Source organism: Urocitellus parryii, chromosome 4, assembly GCF_045843805.1.
Source record: "Urocitellus parryii isolate mUroPar1 chromosome 4, mUroPar1.hap1, whole genome shotgun sequence".
Classification (NCBI taxonomy): domain Eukaryota; kingdom Metazoa; phylum Chordata; class Mammalia; order Rodentia; family Sciuridae; genus Urocitellus; species Urocitellus parryii.
This window is the reverse complement of record NC_135534.1, coordinates 128,482,188-128,498,472: the sequence shown is the minus strand read 5'-3', so window position 1 is coordinate 128,498,472 and position 16,285 is coordinate 128,482,188. Positions and strand designations below refer to the sequence as shown.

General features: G+C 39.1%; 1 protein-coding gene and 1 non-coding gene across 5 annotated transcripts in view; one reads left to right on the top strand and one right to left on the bottom strand.

The window, feature by feature from the left end:
• Positions 1–16,285, bottom strand: part of LOC113199507 (solute carrier family 28 member 3-like) — a 121,786-nt gene that overhangs the window by 12,058 nt on the left and 93,443 nt on the right. For all 4 annotated transcript variants that reach the window (XM_077796994.1, XM_077796996.1, XM_077796995.1 and 1 more), the window contains 8 exons: positions 15,820–16,009; positions 13,172–13,316; positions 11,836–11,949; positions 11,194–11,271; positions 8,144–8,224; positions 6,041–6,121; positions 4,004–4,129; positions 717–847 (listed from right to left, as the gene is read on the bottom strand). In XM_077796994.1, the coding sequence (XP_077653120.1) occupies positions 717–847; positions 4,004–4,129; positions 6,041–6,121; positions 8,144–8,224; positions 11,194–11,271; positions 11,836–11,949; positions 13,172–13,316; positions 15,820–16,009 (946 nt within the window). The remainder of the gene's footprint in view (positions 1–716; positions 848–4,003; positions 4,130–6,040; positions 6,122–8,143; positions 8,225–11,193; positions 11,272–11,835; positions 11,950–13,171; positions 13,317–15,819; positions 16,010–16,285) is intronic.
• Trnaa-cgc (transfer RNA alanine (anticodon CGC)) lies at positions 10,056–10,128 on the top strand. The gene has a single exon. It is a non-coding gene; the product is annotated as a tRNA-Ala (tRNA).

Here is a 16,285-nt window from a genome sequence, read left to right as displayed (position 1 = left end):
GTTATATAAAGCAACTCCCGAAATGCTCATCCTATGGCTTTCTAACACCGTTAAACCAAAGCTCAATGAACACTATGCTGCATTTACAATAAAATATATTTATGATGAACAGTTAAAGAAATGTATTGGAATTCAGGTATTCAGAAAGGTTTTCCTGAAGTGTTGAGAAAGATGTTTTTTGGTAAAGTCTAATCACAGGAAATTAAATCTACTTTAATATCATAATCCATTCTGTGCTTTCTCTCTATCAAATTTTTGCTGTTTTGAATTTGGACTTTCATGCTCCAACTTGTGTAGTCATTGTTATGGTTTGAATCTGGAATGTCCCCAAAGGCTCATGAGTTGGAAGCACAATTCCTAATACAATAAGGTGTTTGCTGGATTGCACCATCAATAGCTGAATGGACCATAGGAAGGTGGGACCTAGTTGGAAGAAATAGGTCACTGGGGGTGTGCCCCATAAGGACTTATCTAACCCTGGGCCATTCCTCTCTTCTCTATTTTCCCCACTGTCATGAGCTGAACAGCTTTCTTCCACTATGCCCTTCCGCCATGATGTTTCTGCCTTGGAGTCAGCTGACCATGGACTGAATCTTCTGAAACTGTGAGCCAAAATAAACTTTTCCTCTCCTAAGTTGTTCTTGTCAGGTATTTTGATCATAGCAAATGAGAACCCGACTAATGCAGTCATTGATTAGGTAACATGTCCCACTTACCCATTTTCCACTTTCATGGCATTCTTGAGGGTTATTTTAGGTTTTTCTGTTTCAGGCCAAAAGAGTTTAGCAACAGCCAATGATGCAGGTGCTGACATAACTGAAGCTGTTAATAAGTGGGTGGATGAAACCTGCAATTTCAGAAGAAAGCAAGCAAACAAGCTGAGCTTTACTCTTATATTCAGAAAAATGATTCAAAAGCCTTATAGGGAAGAGATGGAACAGGAGTCAATTCTATGCCAGAAACCAATGCTTCTTTGGAGGTTTGGAAGATCAACTTTTGTCAATGAGCCAAGCCATGGCATCACCCTGAGAGTCAGAGGGACAGAGAAGAGATTCAAGTTAATTAGCCACATTCTTGGAGGAAAAGCCCAAATCTGATCATTTCAGAAGATAAGTAATCATGAATTTTAAGAACTCTCAAAGAAGACTCCTCAGCCTCTATGTTGTCTTTTTAAATGCCCATATAGTCCCTATAGCCTATATTTCATTTCATCATCAATTTAGATGGGTTATCTGGGGTGGACTGGCATGGAGACAGGATTCCTAATCTATGTAAAGGAATGATATTCCCCCTGTCCACCTTCCTTTTGCTCTCCTGGAATCCTTTGTGTCTTTACACAATATGCTTTTATCCAGAGTCCCTTTGATTCTGGAAATTATTTCTGTTTTCCTCATGACAAGTTTACTCTTTCTCCTTCCCACTCCACATACTTGACATTGTTTCTGGATTCTCTTCCCTACTTTTTCAGAATCCCATATCCAGTGTCTCCCTCTGCATTCCTATAACACCTATCCCATTATTTTCAAGTTTAAGATGGAGTTTCATTTTTAATAGTTTTCTGTGCATTAAATTTTTACATATAAGTGGGATTCATTGTGATATGTTGGCACATGCACATAACATGATGATCAGTCTCATTCTCCAAGACCTCTCCTTTCCATCCATTTCTTCCTCCCCCTGATCCTCTTCCTCCCCCATCCCCTCCATCTTCTCTACAGATCTTCCTTCTATTGTTATTATTTTTAAATTAGTGCACTATAATCATACATCAAGTGGGTTTCATTGTGGTATATTGGTAGATGGACATGACATAATTTGACATCATTCTCTAGTGACCTTCCCTTGCCCTTTCCTTCCCTTGCCCTCTATTCCATTGGTCTCTCTTCATTTTCATGAGAGCCTTATTTATTGATTTATTTTTCTCTGTATCTTCTACATATGAAAGAAAACATTCAATCCTTGACTTTCTGAGTCTGACTTATTTCACTTATCATGATATTCTCCAGTTTCATACATTTACCAGCAAATTACACAATTTCATTTTTCTTTATGGCTGAGTAGAACTCCATTGTGAGTGATATATATATATCATCTGTTGATGGGTACCCAGGATGGTTCTATAACTTGGCTATTGTGAATTGTACTGCCATAAACATTGTATGCATATATCAGTATAATATGCTGATTTCAGTTCTTTAAGATAAATACCAAGGAATGGGAGAGCTGACTTAGCCCATTTTTTTTATGTTCTTTTTTTTTAATTATTATTGGTCTTTCAAAACATTACATAGTTCTTAATACATCATATTACACGGTTTGATTCAAGTGGGTTATGAACTCCCACTTTTACCCTGTATACAGATTGCTGAATCACATCAGTTACCCTTCCATTGATTGACATATTGCCTTTCTAGTGTCTGATGTATTCTGCTATCTGTTCTATTCTCTACTATCCTCCCTCCCCTCCCCTCCCCTCCCCTTTTCTCTCTCTACCCCTTCTACTGTAAATCATTTCTTCCATTTGTATTCTCTTGTCTTACCCCTCCTTTCCTCTTATATGTCATTTTGTATAACCCTGAGGATCGCCTTCCATTTCCATGCTATTTCCCTTCTCACTCCCTTTCCCTCCCACCTCTCATCCCTGTTTAATGTAAATCTTCTTCTCAAGCTCTTCGTCCCTACCCTGTCCTTGTTTCCTCCCCTTATATCAAAGGAGTCATTTGGTATTTGTTTTTTAAAGATTGACTAGCTTCACTTAGCATAATCTGCTCTAATGCCATCCATTTCCCTCCAAATTCTATGATTTTGTCATTTTTTAATGCAGAGTAATACTTCATAGTGTATAAATGCCACATTTTTTTTTATCCATTCATCTATTGAAGGGCATCTAGGCTGATTCCACAGTCTTGCTATCGTGAATTGAGCTGCTATGAACATCGATGTAGCAGTGTCCCTGTAGCATGCTCTTATTAGGTCTTTAGGGAATAAAGGCAGCATTCCCACAATAGGGGCAGAGTGAATAATCTAGGGATCCATTCATACTGCTTATCTCCAATAGATCCTTCACTTTTTTCTTCTTCCTTCTTTCTACTAGTTGGCTGTTCCCAGCTTGAATGAAGTATCTGGAATGAAACTCACTTGTCTTGCAAGAGATCCTAGTCACCCGAATCACAGAGTATTGCCTATACGATTAGGTTTCTCTGCCAAGGTCTATGTCAATGTGTGGCTTATCAGCCTATGCACAGAGTATATATATTGGCTATCATAGCATTCTCCAGACCTACACCATAGGCCACCAGCTCAAACGTGGCTTTCAGTTGAAATCTGAGAAGTTTTAAAAATACTGATGGCTAGGCCTCACTCCAACAAATTTTGTTTAGTTAGCCAGGGCTATGGGCCTGGGAATTAGGGTCTTTGAAAATTTATAGGTGATTCTAATGTGCAGTAAGGTTTGAGAACAACTGCTGTAGGTCAAGGTTCCAAAAATCTGTTTTGAAAAGGTCATAGAGTAGATAATTGTGGTTTTGCAGGCCACAACTATGCCAAAGACAAATAAATAGGAGTACCTGGTTTCTAATAAAACTTTATTTATAAAAATAAGTTATGCTCTGGATTTGGCCAGTGGTCCATAGTTTGCTGACCCCTGTTAAAATCTTTACTAGTAGTAGTAATAGTTTTTAATTTTTTTAAAAAACAGATTTAAACTTCCAGTCAAAGTAACCTCATCATATGATTTCTACTGCTGTGGTTGGAAATAATTCACATTTAGGAGGCAAGAACATGAAAGTGAATACCCCAATCTCCTTGGGTCACTATATTCAAATGCCAAAAAAAACTGACCAACTTTTGCCATACTACAAAAAAGGCACTCTCTTGGCTTCCTTTTATACTGGCAGTGGGAAAGAAAAAAGAAAAGAAAAAAGGAAGGAAAAAACAAATAAATAACAATAGCAAAGAAAGAAGAGGTTGAAATTTGCATAAGTTAATTCCAAAACAGTCTTACTCCAAAAGAAATGTATGCACCCAAGACACTTCCAGCAATTGTAGCGAAGCCAGCAGTCATGATGGCATGGAGTTCTGACCTGGTGATATATGGTAAATATGGTCGGACCAGCAGTGGAGAGTCTGTCTGAAGAAAGAGAAGGATAATTGGATTAAATGTGACCTTTAAAATCTTAGAGGAGGAGTGTAATCAGCACAACATTTCATTACCTAAATTTCTAAGAGTCAGCCTTGAACCAACTCCATCAGCATCACTTGGGAATTGTTAGAAATTCAAATTCTTTGACTTATGGAATCAGAAACTCTGGGGGTAGGGCCAGCAATTTGTGTTTTTATAAGTCTTCCAAGTAATTATGAGACTTGTTCAAGTTTGAGAATGTCTGGGTCATCTGAGCTCTAGGTCATTGTCATATATGGTCATGGGTAAACCCTGACATTTTTGAAGCTAGTTATAGGGTGCCTCCATCTAGCCTAGTCTGGATTCTATGAGGATTAAGGGCTGGCCAGGTAACTGCCTAGTGGTCTGGCTCGTGGACTGGGGATTTCTTGTGGGCTGTGACTTTTCACCATTTAGCTTGATCTAGACAGTCTTGACTTGTTTCTAAAGACTTCAGGAAAATAAGAGACAGGTGTATTAAAAAAATACCAGCAATTACAAAGAAGATACCCTTAGGCATTTTTGTAATTGAAACTCAGAGGATCCCTCTCTGATGGGTAGAAAGGCACTGGACAGAGTGTAGTTATAAAGACTCAAATCTCATTAAGGAGGGCAGCCTGCCTGCCCTGTAAGGCTCTCCATCAATAATAGCTGTGTTTTCAGCATATTAAGTATCAAATTAAGTACTACAGGAGCATGGGTGCAATTTTACAATTTTCTCCTCATTATTTCTAATTGTTATATAAGACTGAATGCATTGAGCCTCAGTTTATAGACTAAATATGAGTCCAAATATGTGAGCCTTCTTATCCTGCAGGTAGTAGCAATCAACTCAAGATGGTGCCCTAATTAGTCCTGAGAGATTTTATGACTGTAATTATTCTAATTTCAACTTATAGGGGAAGGAAATATGTTTCATCTATATCCATTAAAGAGCTCCAGGCTGGTGAGCTGGGCTTACCAAGAAGGCTCAGTCTTCCTGGAGGAATTGGAGCAGTAGGAAGCCTGGCATTTGGAGCTGTGTTTCACTGGGTGACTCCATTTTTCTGGGCAGTGGTTCTGGCCAATATTCACCCTTGGCTTCGTTGGTGCATTATTCCATTTTCCCTGAAGCTATATATCCTGAGTGATGAGTAGCTTATTACCATTCCTCACTTTTCCATCTCTTAGGAATACTGCTATTTTGAGGGACATCCTTGGCATCATATTTCTTTGCTTAAATGGATTTCAGGCAAAAGAGCATTTATCCCTGTGATGAATCAAGGAAGTGAAATTTGTAGCCCAAAAGTATATCTTTAATGAGAAGAAAAAAAACATAAAGGCATTTTATACTCATGCTCAGCAAAGACAGAATGTTGGCCAGTTTGGACAAGTTGAGAATGAGAATTATTTATACAGCTGCATGGTTGTTGGCAAAAGGCCTTTGTTGGTTTTCTTTACTGCCACGGGCATTGCAGTGTAGAATACAAGGCTGTCTCTTACATGTTTACAGCTTTAAGACAGTGGAATCCATTTGAGGAGATGAGCTGCTTGTTTCTGAAGAGTCAACCAGAAACCTCAACAATTCAATGAACTCAGAAAAGACTGTAGAGAGAATTTGTATATGAGAAGCCCTATGCTTTAATAAAATATCTCGACTTTTCTTCACAACTTACAGGAACCCAATTCCACACCAGTGTATCTAAACACTTGGGAGGCACCTTTCTTTCTCTCTTTCTGGAATCTGGACATTGCCAAAATTAAGGGTTCCTTATTTACATCTTTTTCTCCACACTAAAAGAAATGACAATACCATGGTATTTTCCTATTGTGTGTTTCAGAAAGAGACTATCCATTTAGCAGATGTCTTGTATTGCTTGCTTTCTTGGTATTGCAACTTACATGTCCAACAAATATATTGCCAGCAGCAACTACAGACTCAATAGGAGATGAGCCCATAGTAACAAGCATTATCCATCCGATCTAAAAGGAAGAAAGGGACAAAGTCAGTGATGAACTATGTCTATATAATAAACTTCAGAGTGGGGTAACGTTTTTGAACTGGAGTAAAATATCGAGGCCTTCAATAATCATGGACTGGTTGGTGATGGTTGGTGATCTAGCCCATAGAGCAGGCTGATCAAATCCTCCTGTAAGGGTGGTAAGTCTGAGTCATTATATAGACTTTTGAACATTAGACAAATAATTTCTACAGATACATTTTATAAAAGTAATAAAGTGGTTTTGTCAACTATTAAATAGTGAGATGTAGTTGAAGTTTGGCTTTTTCTGATTAATTCAAGTGAAAGTGGTTTATGGATCCTACTGTGATAATTTGAATCTGAGATGTCCCCCAGAGCCCCATGTGTTAAAGGCTTAGTCTCCAGACTGTATCACTATCAACTGGTGGTGAAAACTTTAAAAGGCCATGCCTGGCGGGAGATCTTAGGTCACTGCCATTGGGAGACATTGTGGAATCTCAGTCAATTCCTTTCCCTTTTCACATTCTGGTCACCAGGTGAGCAAGCATTCCCTGCCCCAACGCAGCAAGGCAAATCAATCATGGACCAAAACCTCCCAAACTGTGAGCCTAAATAAACTTCTCTTCTATAGAAGTTGATTATCTCAGATATTTATCATAGTAATGGAAAGGTGACTAATAAACCTTTAAACCAGTGACCATGATATCTATCTCAGGATGCAGACTTCTTGTTGAATTCTATTTCCTTTCTTTCCACTTACCTGTATGAGTATGGTAATTCTTTTTTAAAAAACATTTACTTTCAGATATTATTTATTAGCATGGGAAAATGGCTACATTGAATAGTGGTTGAAAAGCAAGATGTAAAATGATGTATAATTTCATTGACAGTTATATATAACATTATCTACATGCATTTATGATACAATAAAGATGTTTATGATCATTTTTTAACATATTTGTATTTGTTTTTAAGGCTTTCTCTCTCTTTCTCTGTGAGATTATTTCACAAAAGCACTATATACTTTCTTCTTATTTTTAAAAATTGCTTTATTTTGGTTCTGGTGATTGAACTCATGGCCTTGTGATGCTAAGCAGGGCTTCTACCATTGAGCTGCATCCCTATCCCTTTTTTTCTCCTTTTAAAAAAGCAGTTATTCCTGTGCATTTTCCAAAGATTCTAAGCAGAAACATATTATCATCAAATAATATTATTACCAGAATTTTAAAAATTTGGATTCTAAATGTGAGTGCAGTAATTCTGAATATATAAACCAATAATCAGGATATTATCAGTACTGGAGCTCACTGTGATTGCAAACTCTGCTGGTATTCTTATTCTTTCTTTCTCTCTTTCTCCTATCTTTTCTCTTTCTGGTTGTATATTTTGATTTATTTACAGGAATCAAAAGAAGGCTGTGGTTGTCCCTCAAGCCCTGTGTGCACTGGTCTGCTTCCATGTGCATCCAAACTAGCTTACAAATAGATAGTTTTCTGATCTGACATGAGAGTACAACTCAATTGCTGGAGCAGCAAGAATGAGATTAACTCTTACTTAAAACAAAAAAAGTGTGCTTATAAAACTCCCCCACCCCCAGAGTGAAAAACACTTCGCTTTCTTGCTTTAATTTCTCTAGCAACTCTAAGACGAGGCGTACCTACTTTGGTAACTTTCTAAAGACAAGTTGTCAGTATGTATGAGGCCTAGTGTAGGAGGGTTCAACACCACTTCCCTGTGGCAGGTATTTGACCTCAATTGCTTGGTTAAAGACGTAACTGCTATGGTTTCATGGAGTTATCCAGTGGGTTGTAAATCAAAGCCCTATTAGAAGACCCTGAGATAAAATTCCCAGTATGGGCACATGCAGGATTTGGCGTTTCAATGTAATAACTTTGGTAATGGAGGTGAATATTTGTAGGAAGAGAAAGGCACTTTGGAAATGCCTGGATAAAAGGCATTTAAGACTTTGTACCTGAAATAATCAACTCTTCACCTGTCACCTTGTATGTCCCAATCCCAGTACCTTTCTGATGATCCACTGCATCAATCCCATGTAGTAGAACATGGACGTCACAGTGCTGAAGAAAACCACAATTGGCAGGACCTGGGGATGGGGGAACAGAGTTAGTTATGGGTCAGTGGTGACCCCAATAATATTGCAGATTTAATATTAGGTCTCCTCTCTGCCTCCTCTCTCCATCAGAGACACCATAACAATGCTGGAAATGCCTCTTGAACTGACAACCCTTTTTACCATGCAGCTTCCCTCTCTGAGTCTCTTTTCTAATTTCTTCTAGATAGGCTTGAGTGTCAAATTGATTTGACTATGTCCCCTGAAAGTTCAGATGTTGGAAACTTAATACCCAGATTCATATGTTAATGGCACTTGGAGGTGGGGTTTTTGGGAAATAATTAGGATTAGATGAGGGCATGAAGGTGGGGCCCCCATAGTGGCAGTAGTGGCTTTATTAGAAGAGAAAAGAGATCTGAGAGAGTTCACTTGCTCTGGCTCACCATCTGATGCCTTCTGCCATGTTATGAAGACCAAGAAGGTCCTTATAAATGCCAGCATGTTGGGATTAGACTGACCCACCTTAAATTTGTACTCTAAATAAACCTTAATTCTTCATAATAATTATCCAGTTTCAGATATTGTTGTAACAGATGAAAGAAGGCTCAACATGTATATTTCATAGAAAATGTGACCTCTCCCCTTCTTATTTTATTTTATTTTTAGTTTTAGGTGGACACAATATCTTTATTTTATTTTTATGTGGGGCTGAGGATCAAACCCAGTGCCTCATGCACGCCAGATGAGCACTCTACCACTGAGCCACAACCTCAGCTCCGACCTACCCCCTTCTATGATGAGGTTTTCTTAGAGAAAAAATACTACTTGGGGGGGGGGATTTGATAACTAGAGCCACAAACTGAAGGCCACTGGCAAATATTCTCATTGTCCTGATATTAAAAAGACATGAGCTTCATCACTAATTAGCAGAGTAACCTGGGTCAAGATGAATCGTGAGGCACTTCAGATCCTTATTTGTAGCAGCTGTGTGGTTCAGACAATTTATGGTTGATACTTACACAGAGTGCCTCCCATGGAGTATGCATTAATTCTTTTAGCTTTAGAAATAGAAATTATTTTACCTCTAGATTTTTGAATCACTAAAGTGATGACATTTTGAAGACCAGGTTAGTCCTGTGTTAAAGAAGGATGTAACTGGCTAGATCCTATTTCTCTGTTGCTCTTTTGGAACCTGCAGCCTGTGTTTGTACAGGGAGCAGTTTCCACCTACATAGACCACACACAGCTGTGGGCCAGGTCTCTACTCAGCCCCACTCCACCTCAACAATTCCCCACTGTTCCCCCAGCTAAATGGCCAGATGATCTGCTACCAGAGACACAGATGACCAAGGACAATTTGTACAAGATCTAATTTAGAAAAAATCTATTAATAATATATACTAAAAGACATTTTGTGCCAGTACTCAAAGCTCACTATGAGCCTCTTATTAGTTTTAATGGGTAGGCAGAACTTTCCTGAAAGCCTGAAGGAGTTAAAGGGGCTCATCCAGAGATTCTGAGTTGGCAGGAAAGCAGAAAGGCCATTGCCCTGGGGCAAGAGAGGAACAGACAAGGTCTGAAGCACCCTTATTGTCTGCATAGCAAGTTACTCCTTCCTGTGGTTTTATTCTTTTTCCAATTCTCAATTCATTTCATGATATAAGCATCTTTCTATCTCACTCTACAAATGCTTGACCCTTCTCAGATAAGGCTTAGTTATCTCAACACCAGAGCATCACATCAGCAGCTTTAGAAAAGATTCAGACCTTGATCTGATCATTGTACATTTATACATGTATTAAAATGTCACACCCCATGAATATGGACAATTATTATGTGTCAATAAAAAATTAGAAGTAGGGCTGGGGATATAGCTCAGTTGGTAGAGTGCTTGCCTCGCATGCACAAGGCCCTGGGTTCAATCCCCAGCACCACCAAATATATATATATATATATATATATATATATTTAAAAAATTCAGTGTGGGGTGCAGTGGCATACACCTGTAATCCCAGCTACTCAGGAGGCTGAGGCAAGAAGATGGCAAGTTCAAAGCCAGCCTCAACAACTTATTAAGGCCTTAAGCAACTAGTGAGACCCTATTTCAAAACAAAAATGAAAAGGGCTGGAGATGTATCTCAGTGGTTAAGTGGTTAAGTGCCCCTGAGTTCAATCCTGGGTACCAAAAAAAAAAGATCCAGCATAAAAATTTGCCTAACTGAATGGAGTAATTTAGAGGAAAATTTGGAATCTCTAAGAGAGAAAATGTATGAACATTAACACCACAAGAAAGAAAGCTGAAGAAAAGCCCAAATATAACTTTGTGACTCAGTATTTGCAGTGACTTGCCAGAAGAGGGTGAATTTTCTGATGCTTGTGGGAACCCCAAGAGGGAATTGACTGTGGGGAACGGACTGTGCCTAGGCAGAGGCCAGGTTGCCTCTCTGTTGATTAGCAGAAGGCTCATCCTTCAAGATTGCTTCAGCAAAGGTTGTACAGAAAGGAAGATGAAAAAGGTGTAGCCTGGGGATGGCTCTGGAAGAACACGGGTTAATGTGCTTGAGCAGCTGTCCCAAACTGCCTGGGACTGAGGAGTGCAGAGTGCAGAGCTGTTACCTGGAAGCCATTGGGGGCCATATGCCCATTCATTGCCGAGTGCATAAAGTTCTTTCTCCTGAATCTGAAGTTCAAGATACTATTACCCCATAGGATTCTTCACAAATACCTCAGCCAAGACCACCCCCCAACTCCCAACATTTGAATATTTGTGACTTCCCCTAGATATTTCCCTTAATGCTATACAGAAGTAACCTGGTGAAATGTGTGCAATCCTCTGACTTCAGATAACACTGCAAATGCAAAAGGCTGGTGATGTGTTGCATACCTAAAACAAGCCCAGAAATTATATACCTGGTGTTTGGTCTTAGGTTTTATCTGAACATCTACAAAGATTGCGAAGCTACTGACAAGACAGGAAGTACATGGAAAAAGTTTAGATTTACCTTAAATGCAAAGAAGTGGTCTGTGTATTTTTCACCAAAGACAAATCTAGCACCAGCATCAGTGTAATCCAGAAAAATCTGATTTGAGAAAGAAAAAGAGATCATTAAAACCACTGAAATGGTCGTTACAAGCCATCGTAGCACTAGGCTCTGCAGAGGATGAGAACCATGTCCATGAATGGCATAGAGCTGTATTTTTGAATTATGTCTGCATAAAGATTTTCTGTCATGTCTGACATTTAGTCTGACTCTAGGTTGCTAAAGAACAAGCTGAGTGTGGTAAATTGCTCTAGCAAGCCAGAGATAGTACACAGGTGCCACTTGTTACCACTGGATGCAAAGGAAGCTCATTTCTCTGTTTAGAAACCAGCTTATAAGGGTAACATCCCTATGGGCAAGGTGATGGGGGAACAGGGATAGGGGATGGATGCAGTAGATAATATAGGTAAGGACAGCAGTAATCATAATTAACTAGACAGATTAATGTATTCCACACAAACAGGTATTTGTCTGATTCACACTATGGAATTAAAATCTGGGTCAAATATTACAGACTTATAAACCTATTTCTGAGATGCCTCAAGGATTACATCCAAATGTTAAAGGCATCTTAAATGTAAAGTATTCTTTTGAAACACTTACCTGAACTTGTGTGCCCAACCAATTGAAAGCAATATATCCAGAATTAGTCCTTAGAATGAACAGTCCAAGAAGAAATTGTAACCCAATTCCCCAAAAGACAGGTCTCCAGTAAACCTATGCAGAATGACAGAGATATTATCTTATTAGAAAGTTAATGCTGACTTTAGCATAAACATCAAAAGAATCACTGATTTCTTCTTCGGGAGGCCTAAGGAGCCAGGAGCAGAGGGTTTTTTGATAGAACCATAGCTTCAAAAGCTTAAGATTGCATTTCCTATCCTTAAATCTGGGTTTCAAGTCTTTAATGCTGGTGAATAACCACTAAGTTCTGATAAGTAACTTAGACACAAAGAGTAGTCTAAGAAGTGTCATTAAAGGAAGAAGGACCTGGCTGTTCTAGTCTTACTGTAAGTATTAGACAAATATAATTACTTCTCCTGCCTGGAAAATGGAGAGGCAAAACATGATTTCTCAGTGTGTCTGAGGCTTGTTGATCTGACAATTTTATAAGTGAATTAAATGAAATTCTACCCTATTGAGGGGCTCTTGTTTCTCTATAAAAGGAACCAATGACCTGTAATGTAGATGCAGGATGTGCAGCAGAAATGGACAATCATCTGTTTTCATTTTTTTGGTGGGGAAATGAGGTCTGAAAAGACCTATGGGAGCAAAGGCCCAGTCAGTGGAGATGCTTGCCCAAACAGGGCAAGTGATTTGGATCATATCAGGTGAACTTGGCCTCAGATTAATGCTTTTTCCTCGGGTCAATCTTTCAGTCAGAAAATTCTTCCAGGGCTTGCCATCATGATTCATATGTGAGAGCTTCTAGGTCTCAGAATTCTTGCCCATTTCATGAGTTATAGGCTGACAGACAAGGATGAGGATTGGATTGAACTGAGGGAAAAACTGTATAAGGACAATTTTTTTTTGGAGTAGAAAAGCCTGAATTGCAAATGGAACTTTGATTAAGTGCAGGATCAAGTGCAAACTATTAAGTAATTTGTAGTCTTGGAAAACTGAGATCAAAATGAATGTGATTTTCTCTGTATGTATGTTGGATAGAGGCAGGGTGTACATGAGTAGAAATAGGATTTGACAAGGAGAGAATGTCCCACTGGTTGTGTAACTGGAAATTACTGAGAATGGATTGAGATAGTAATAGACAGTACTTTGAAAGTTCCAGAAGAAGGGCAATTTAACCACTTAAATTACAGAAAATTAAGAAAAATACTGAATAGTTAAATACTTTTATGATCATTATTTTGATCATATTTTTCACCTGGGGAGGGAAAACAAAACAAAACAAAACAAAAAGTCCAACCAATTTCATACTTACTCTGGTTGGGTACTTGGAAAATATAAACAACAGGATAATGTACATTATGAGTCCACCAAAGGACATCAGCTGCTGTTGGCCCAATTTGGCGGTGTCGAAGATCAGCCAGAAGATAATTCCTAGGATCAATAAGCTCCAAATCACCCTAAGAAAACAAAAGGGAGGCGTTGGGATCATTTGTTGTGCTAACTTGAGGCTTAAACTAACATATTTAAAAATGCAGATAAAAGTAACATACCTTGGCACCAGGAAGCTGCACTTTCACTTTCACATATTGTAACAGACTCTTTTTGGTTGTAGCTAAAATGGCAAATAGCCCCAAAATTAAACAATGTGCCCCCCTCATTCTGCAACTCAGGCCCTTTACCAGCTCACAGATACACAAAGGGATCAGAGAGAAGAAAGGACATTTGAAGAGGAAGGTCTGGCTATTTCTTTAAAATAGCTATCTGGATTCTCTCTACCTTGTCTTTGGGGATGGGTAAGATGTTAGCTTTGTCCCTTTAATGGAGAATTTGAAAGGTGTCCTCTGTAGCTGGGGGGCCTCTACAGAGCTAAATTGGATGTTAGGCTGGGTTCTGACTCCCTGGGGAGTCTAATGGGCATGACAAGGCTGATTCATTGCTTTGATGGCAGAACCAGAAAGGCTGTTTGCTATGTTGGGACTGCACAATCCTGATTTATTAGGCCAAGGATGTATGAAGTTTCTTGTTAGAATCCTTGGGGGGTCTCTATGGAGAGAGAGGTCCTGGGAACAACCCAGTAGGGCCACCTGGAAGGAGAGGAGATCCTATAAAGAAAAGTGGAAGGAAAAGCCTCTAGTGGTCACTGAAGGAAGTGGGTCCTAGAGGAGAGTGGGCTTTGGCAATTCATAAGGCCCTTCCTCCAAGGAGGAGGGTCTCCTGCCCAGAGCAGGAAGCCACCTCCCTGAGTTGGAACTGTCCTGGCCTTGATCCCTAGATTTGAGGTTGTTTGAGAAGCAGGAAATAAGGAGAAAAGAGAAACACAAGCCAAATGTGGGATGGTAAGATAGAATCTTGGCTGCGTTCCTAATTTTCATTATTGTATGGGCTGGGACAGCTTCATATTAAAAATACTTCTGGGGTTGGGATTGTGGCTTAGCGGTAGAGTGCTCGCCTGGCATGTGCAAGGCCCTGGGTTCAATCCTCAGAACCATGTAAAAATAAGTAAATTAAAAAAAAAAGTATTGTGTCCAACTACAACTAAAAAATAAATATTAAAAAAATACTTCTGTAACCATTGGATTATTAACTAAGAATGGGCAAAAGGGTCATGAGGTTTTGGCATTTAATACAAAATATGGGATAGATAGTTCCCATTGAATAAAATGGAAAGAATTATGGATGAAAAAATTGTTGTATTTGGGTTGCAATCTGTAGGTCATGATTTTAATATGTTGGTTAGACAAAAAGTCAGAAGCTAGTTGTCCTTGATATCAAGGCAATTTTTAAAACCCCAATTTTTAGGTAGCAAAAGCCAATGAAAGACATTAGAGAAAATGAAAGCCTAATTGAAAAATTATTGGAAGTGTAATAAGTAAATGTAAATAGAGAGATACCAGTTGACCTAAATTAACCAGAAATAGATTTAAAAAGATAGGTTTATGCTTATCATACAGTAGCAAAAAATTTCTGGATGTAGTAGTGCATGCCTATAATCCCAGTGACTCAAAGGCTGAGGCAGAAGGATCACAAGTTTGATCACTAAGCCTTGGCAACTACTTGGCAATCTACTCTGGTAGATTCAGTAGGTGAGCTATTGTCAAAATATTAAAAAATCAAATGAGCTGTGGATGGAACTCTGTGGTAGAGCACCAGAGCATCCCCTGGGTTCAATCCCCAGTAAATAAGATAAATAAGTTGTATTAGGAATATGTATAACTTGTGGGGCTGGGGCCATAGCTCAGTGTGTACAAAGCCCTGGGTTCCATCTCTAGTGCCACAAAAGCAAACAAGGAAACAAACATCCGCCACCCCCAAAAATAACTTGCATAAGAAAATGGTGTTGACCAGGGGTGTAGCTCAGTGGAAGAGTACCAGCCTATTATGTACAAGACCCTGGGTTTGATTCCCAATACTGCAAACAAAACAAAACAAACAAAAACCTATATTCGTCATTTTGTATTTATGAATAAAGTCTTTAAACAGGTACTGAGATTAGATTTCATGTTGCTGTTCCCTGACTGGTGCCAGGACAGATCTTACTAATTGACCCTGAGGCCATGCTATTGAAAAGTGCTAGGAAGACCTAATGCCATTGGTGCAATGACTAAAACCTGTGCTATCTTATACTTTTAACTACTTTTTGAAATGTAGGTCTCTCTAATGCAGTACTTGGAAGGTTATTAAATTAAGGTTTTTTGGGCCACATTTTATCATTCAGTATGACTTGAAATTAAGGCTACTGATTGTAGGGATGCTTGAACACATTTCAAATGAGTTATCACCTCATCTAGGCCTTGATTTCCTATTTGTAAAATGAAGGCATCATAATGGATTGCTCCCAAGGCTTGTTTCTAGCTTCAATATCCCATAAATGAGGAAGCAATTTTAGAACAAATTTTTGGAACTGTGTTGGAAAAGAATAATATCTCTCTCAATTGCAATAAGAGAAGCAATTGCATTTACCACTTCAGCCAGTACCAGTGGCTGTTCAGCAGCATTCTGCCTGGGGATATGATCTCATCAATTCGATGTTCATATTTGGCCATCAAGTGATCCCAGACAACGAAGAAGATGACAGCCACGGTGATCCCAAAAAGAGGAAGCGCTCTCTGAAAATTCAGCACACAGGCTGCAATCACCAAAGCCAGGTAACCTGTCCAGGAGGCAAACACAGACTATGACCATCACTGAAGCCAGCTGGGCCCCAGCTTCCAGCCTTGATCTGGCGAAGGGGAGGTTTAATCAAGAACCCATTGAATGCAGGGTGCTTTAACGTGGGTACTGGCTCCTCTGGGGGAGGTTATTATTAACTTATTTATTTCAAAACAAATCCCTACTATTCGCACCATGAAGACTAGGAGGAAATGTGGAGGGGCTTCCTCTTCCCTTTTGCCCTTCTACCTGTCCCTAATCCTTTGGCTAAAGAGAA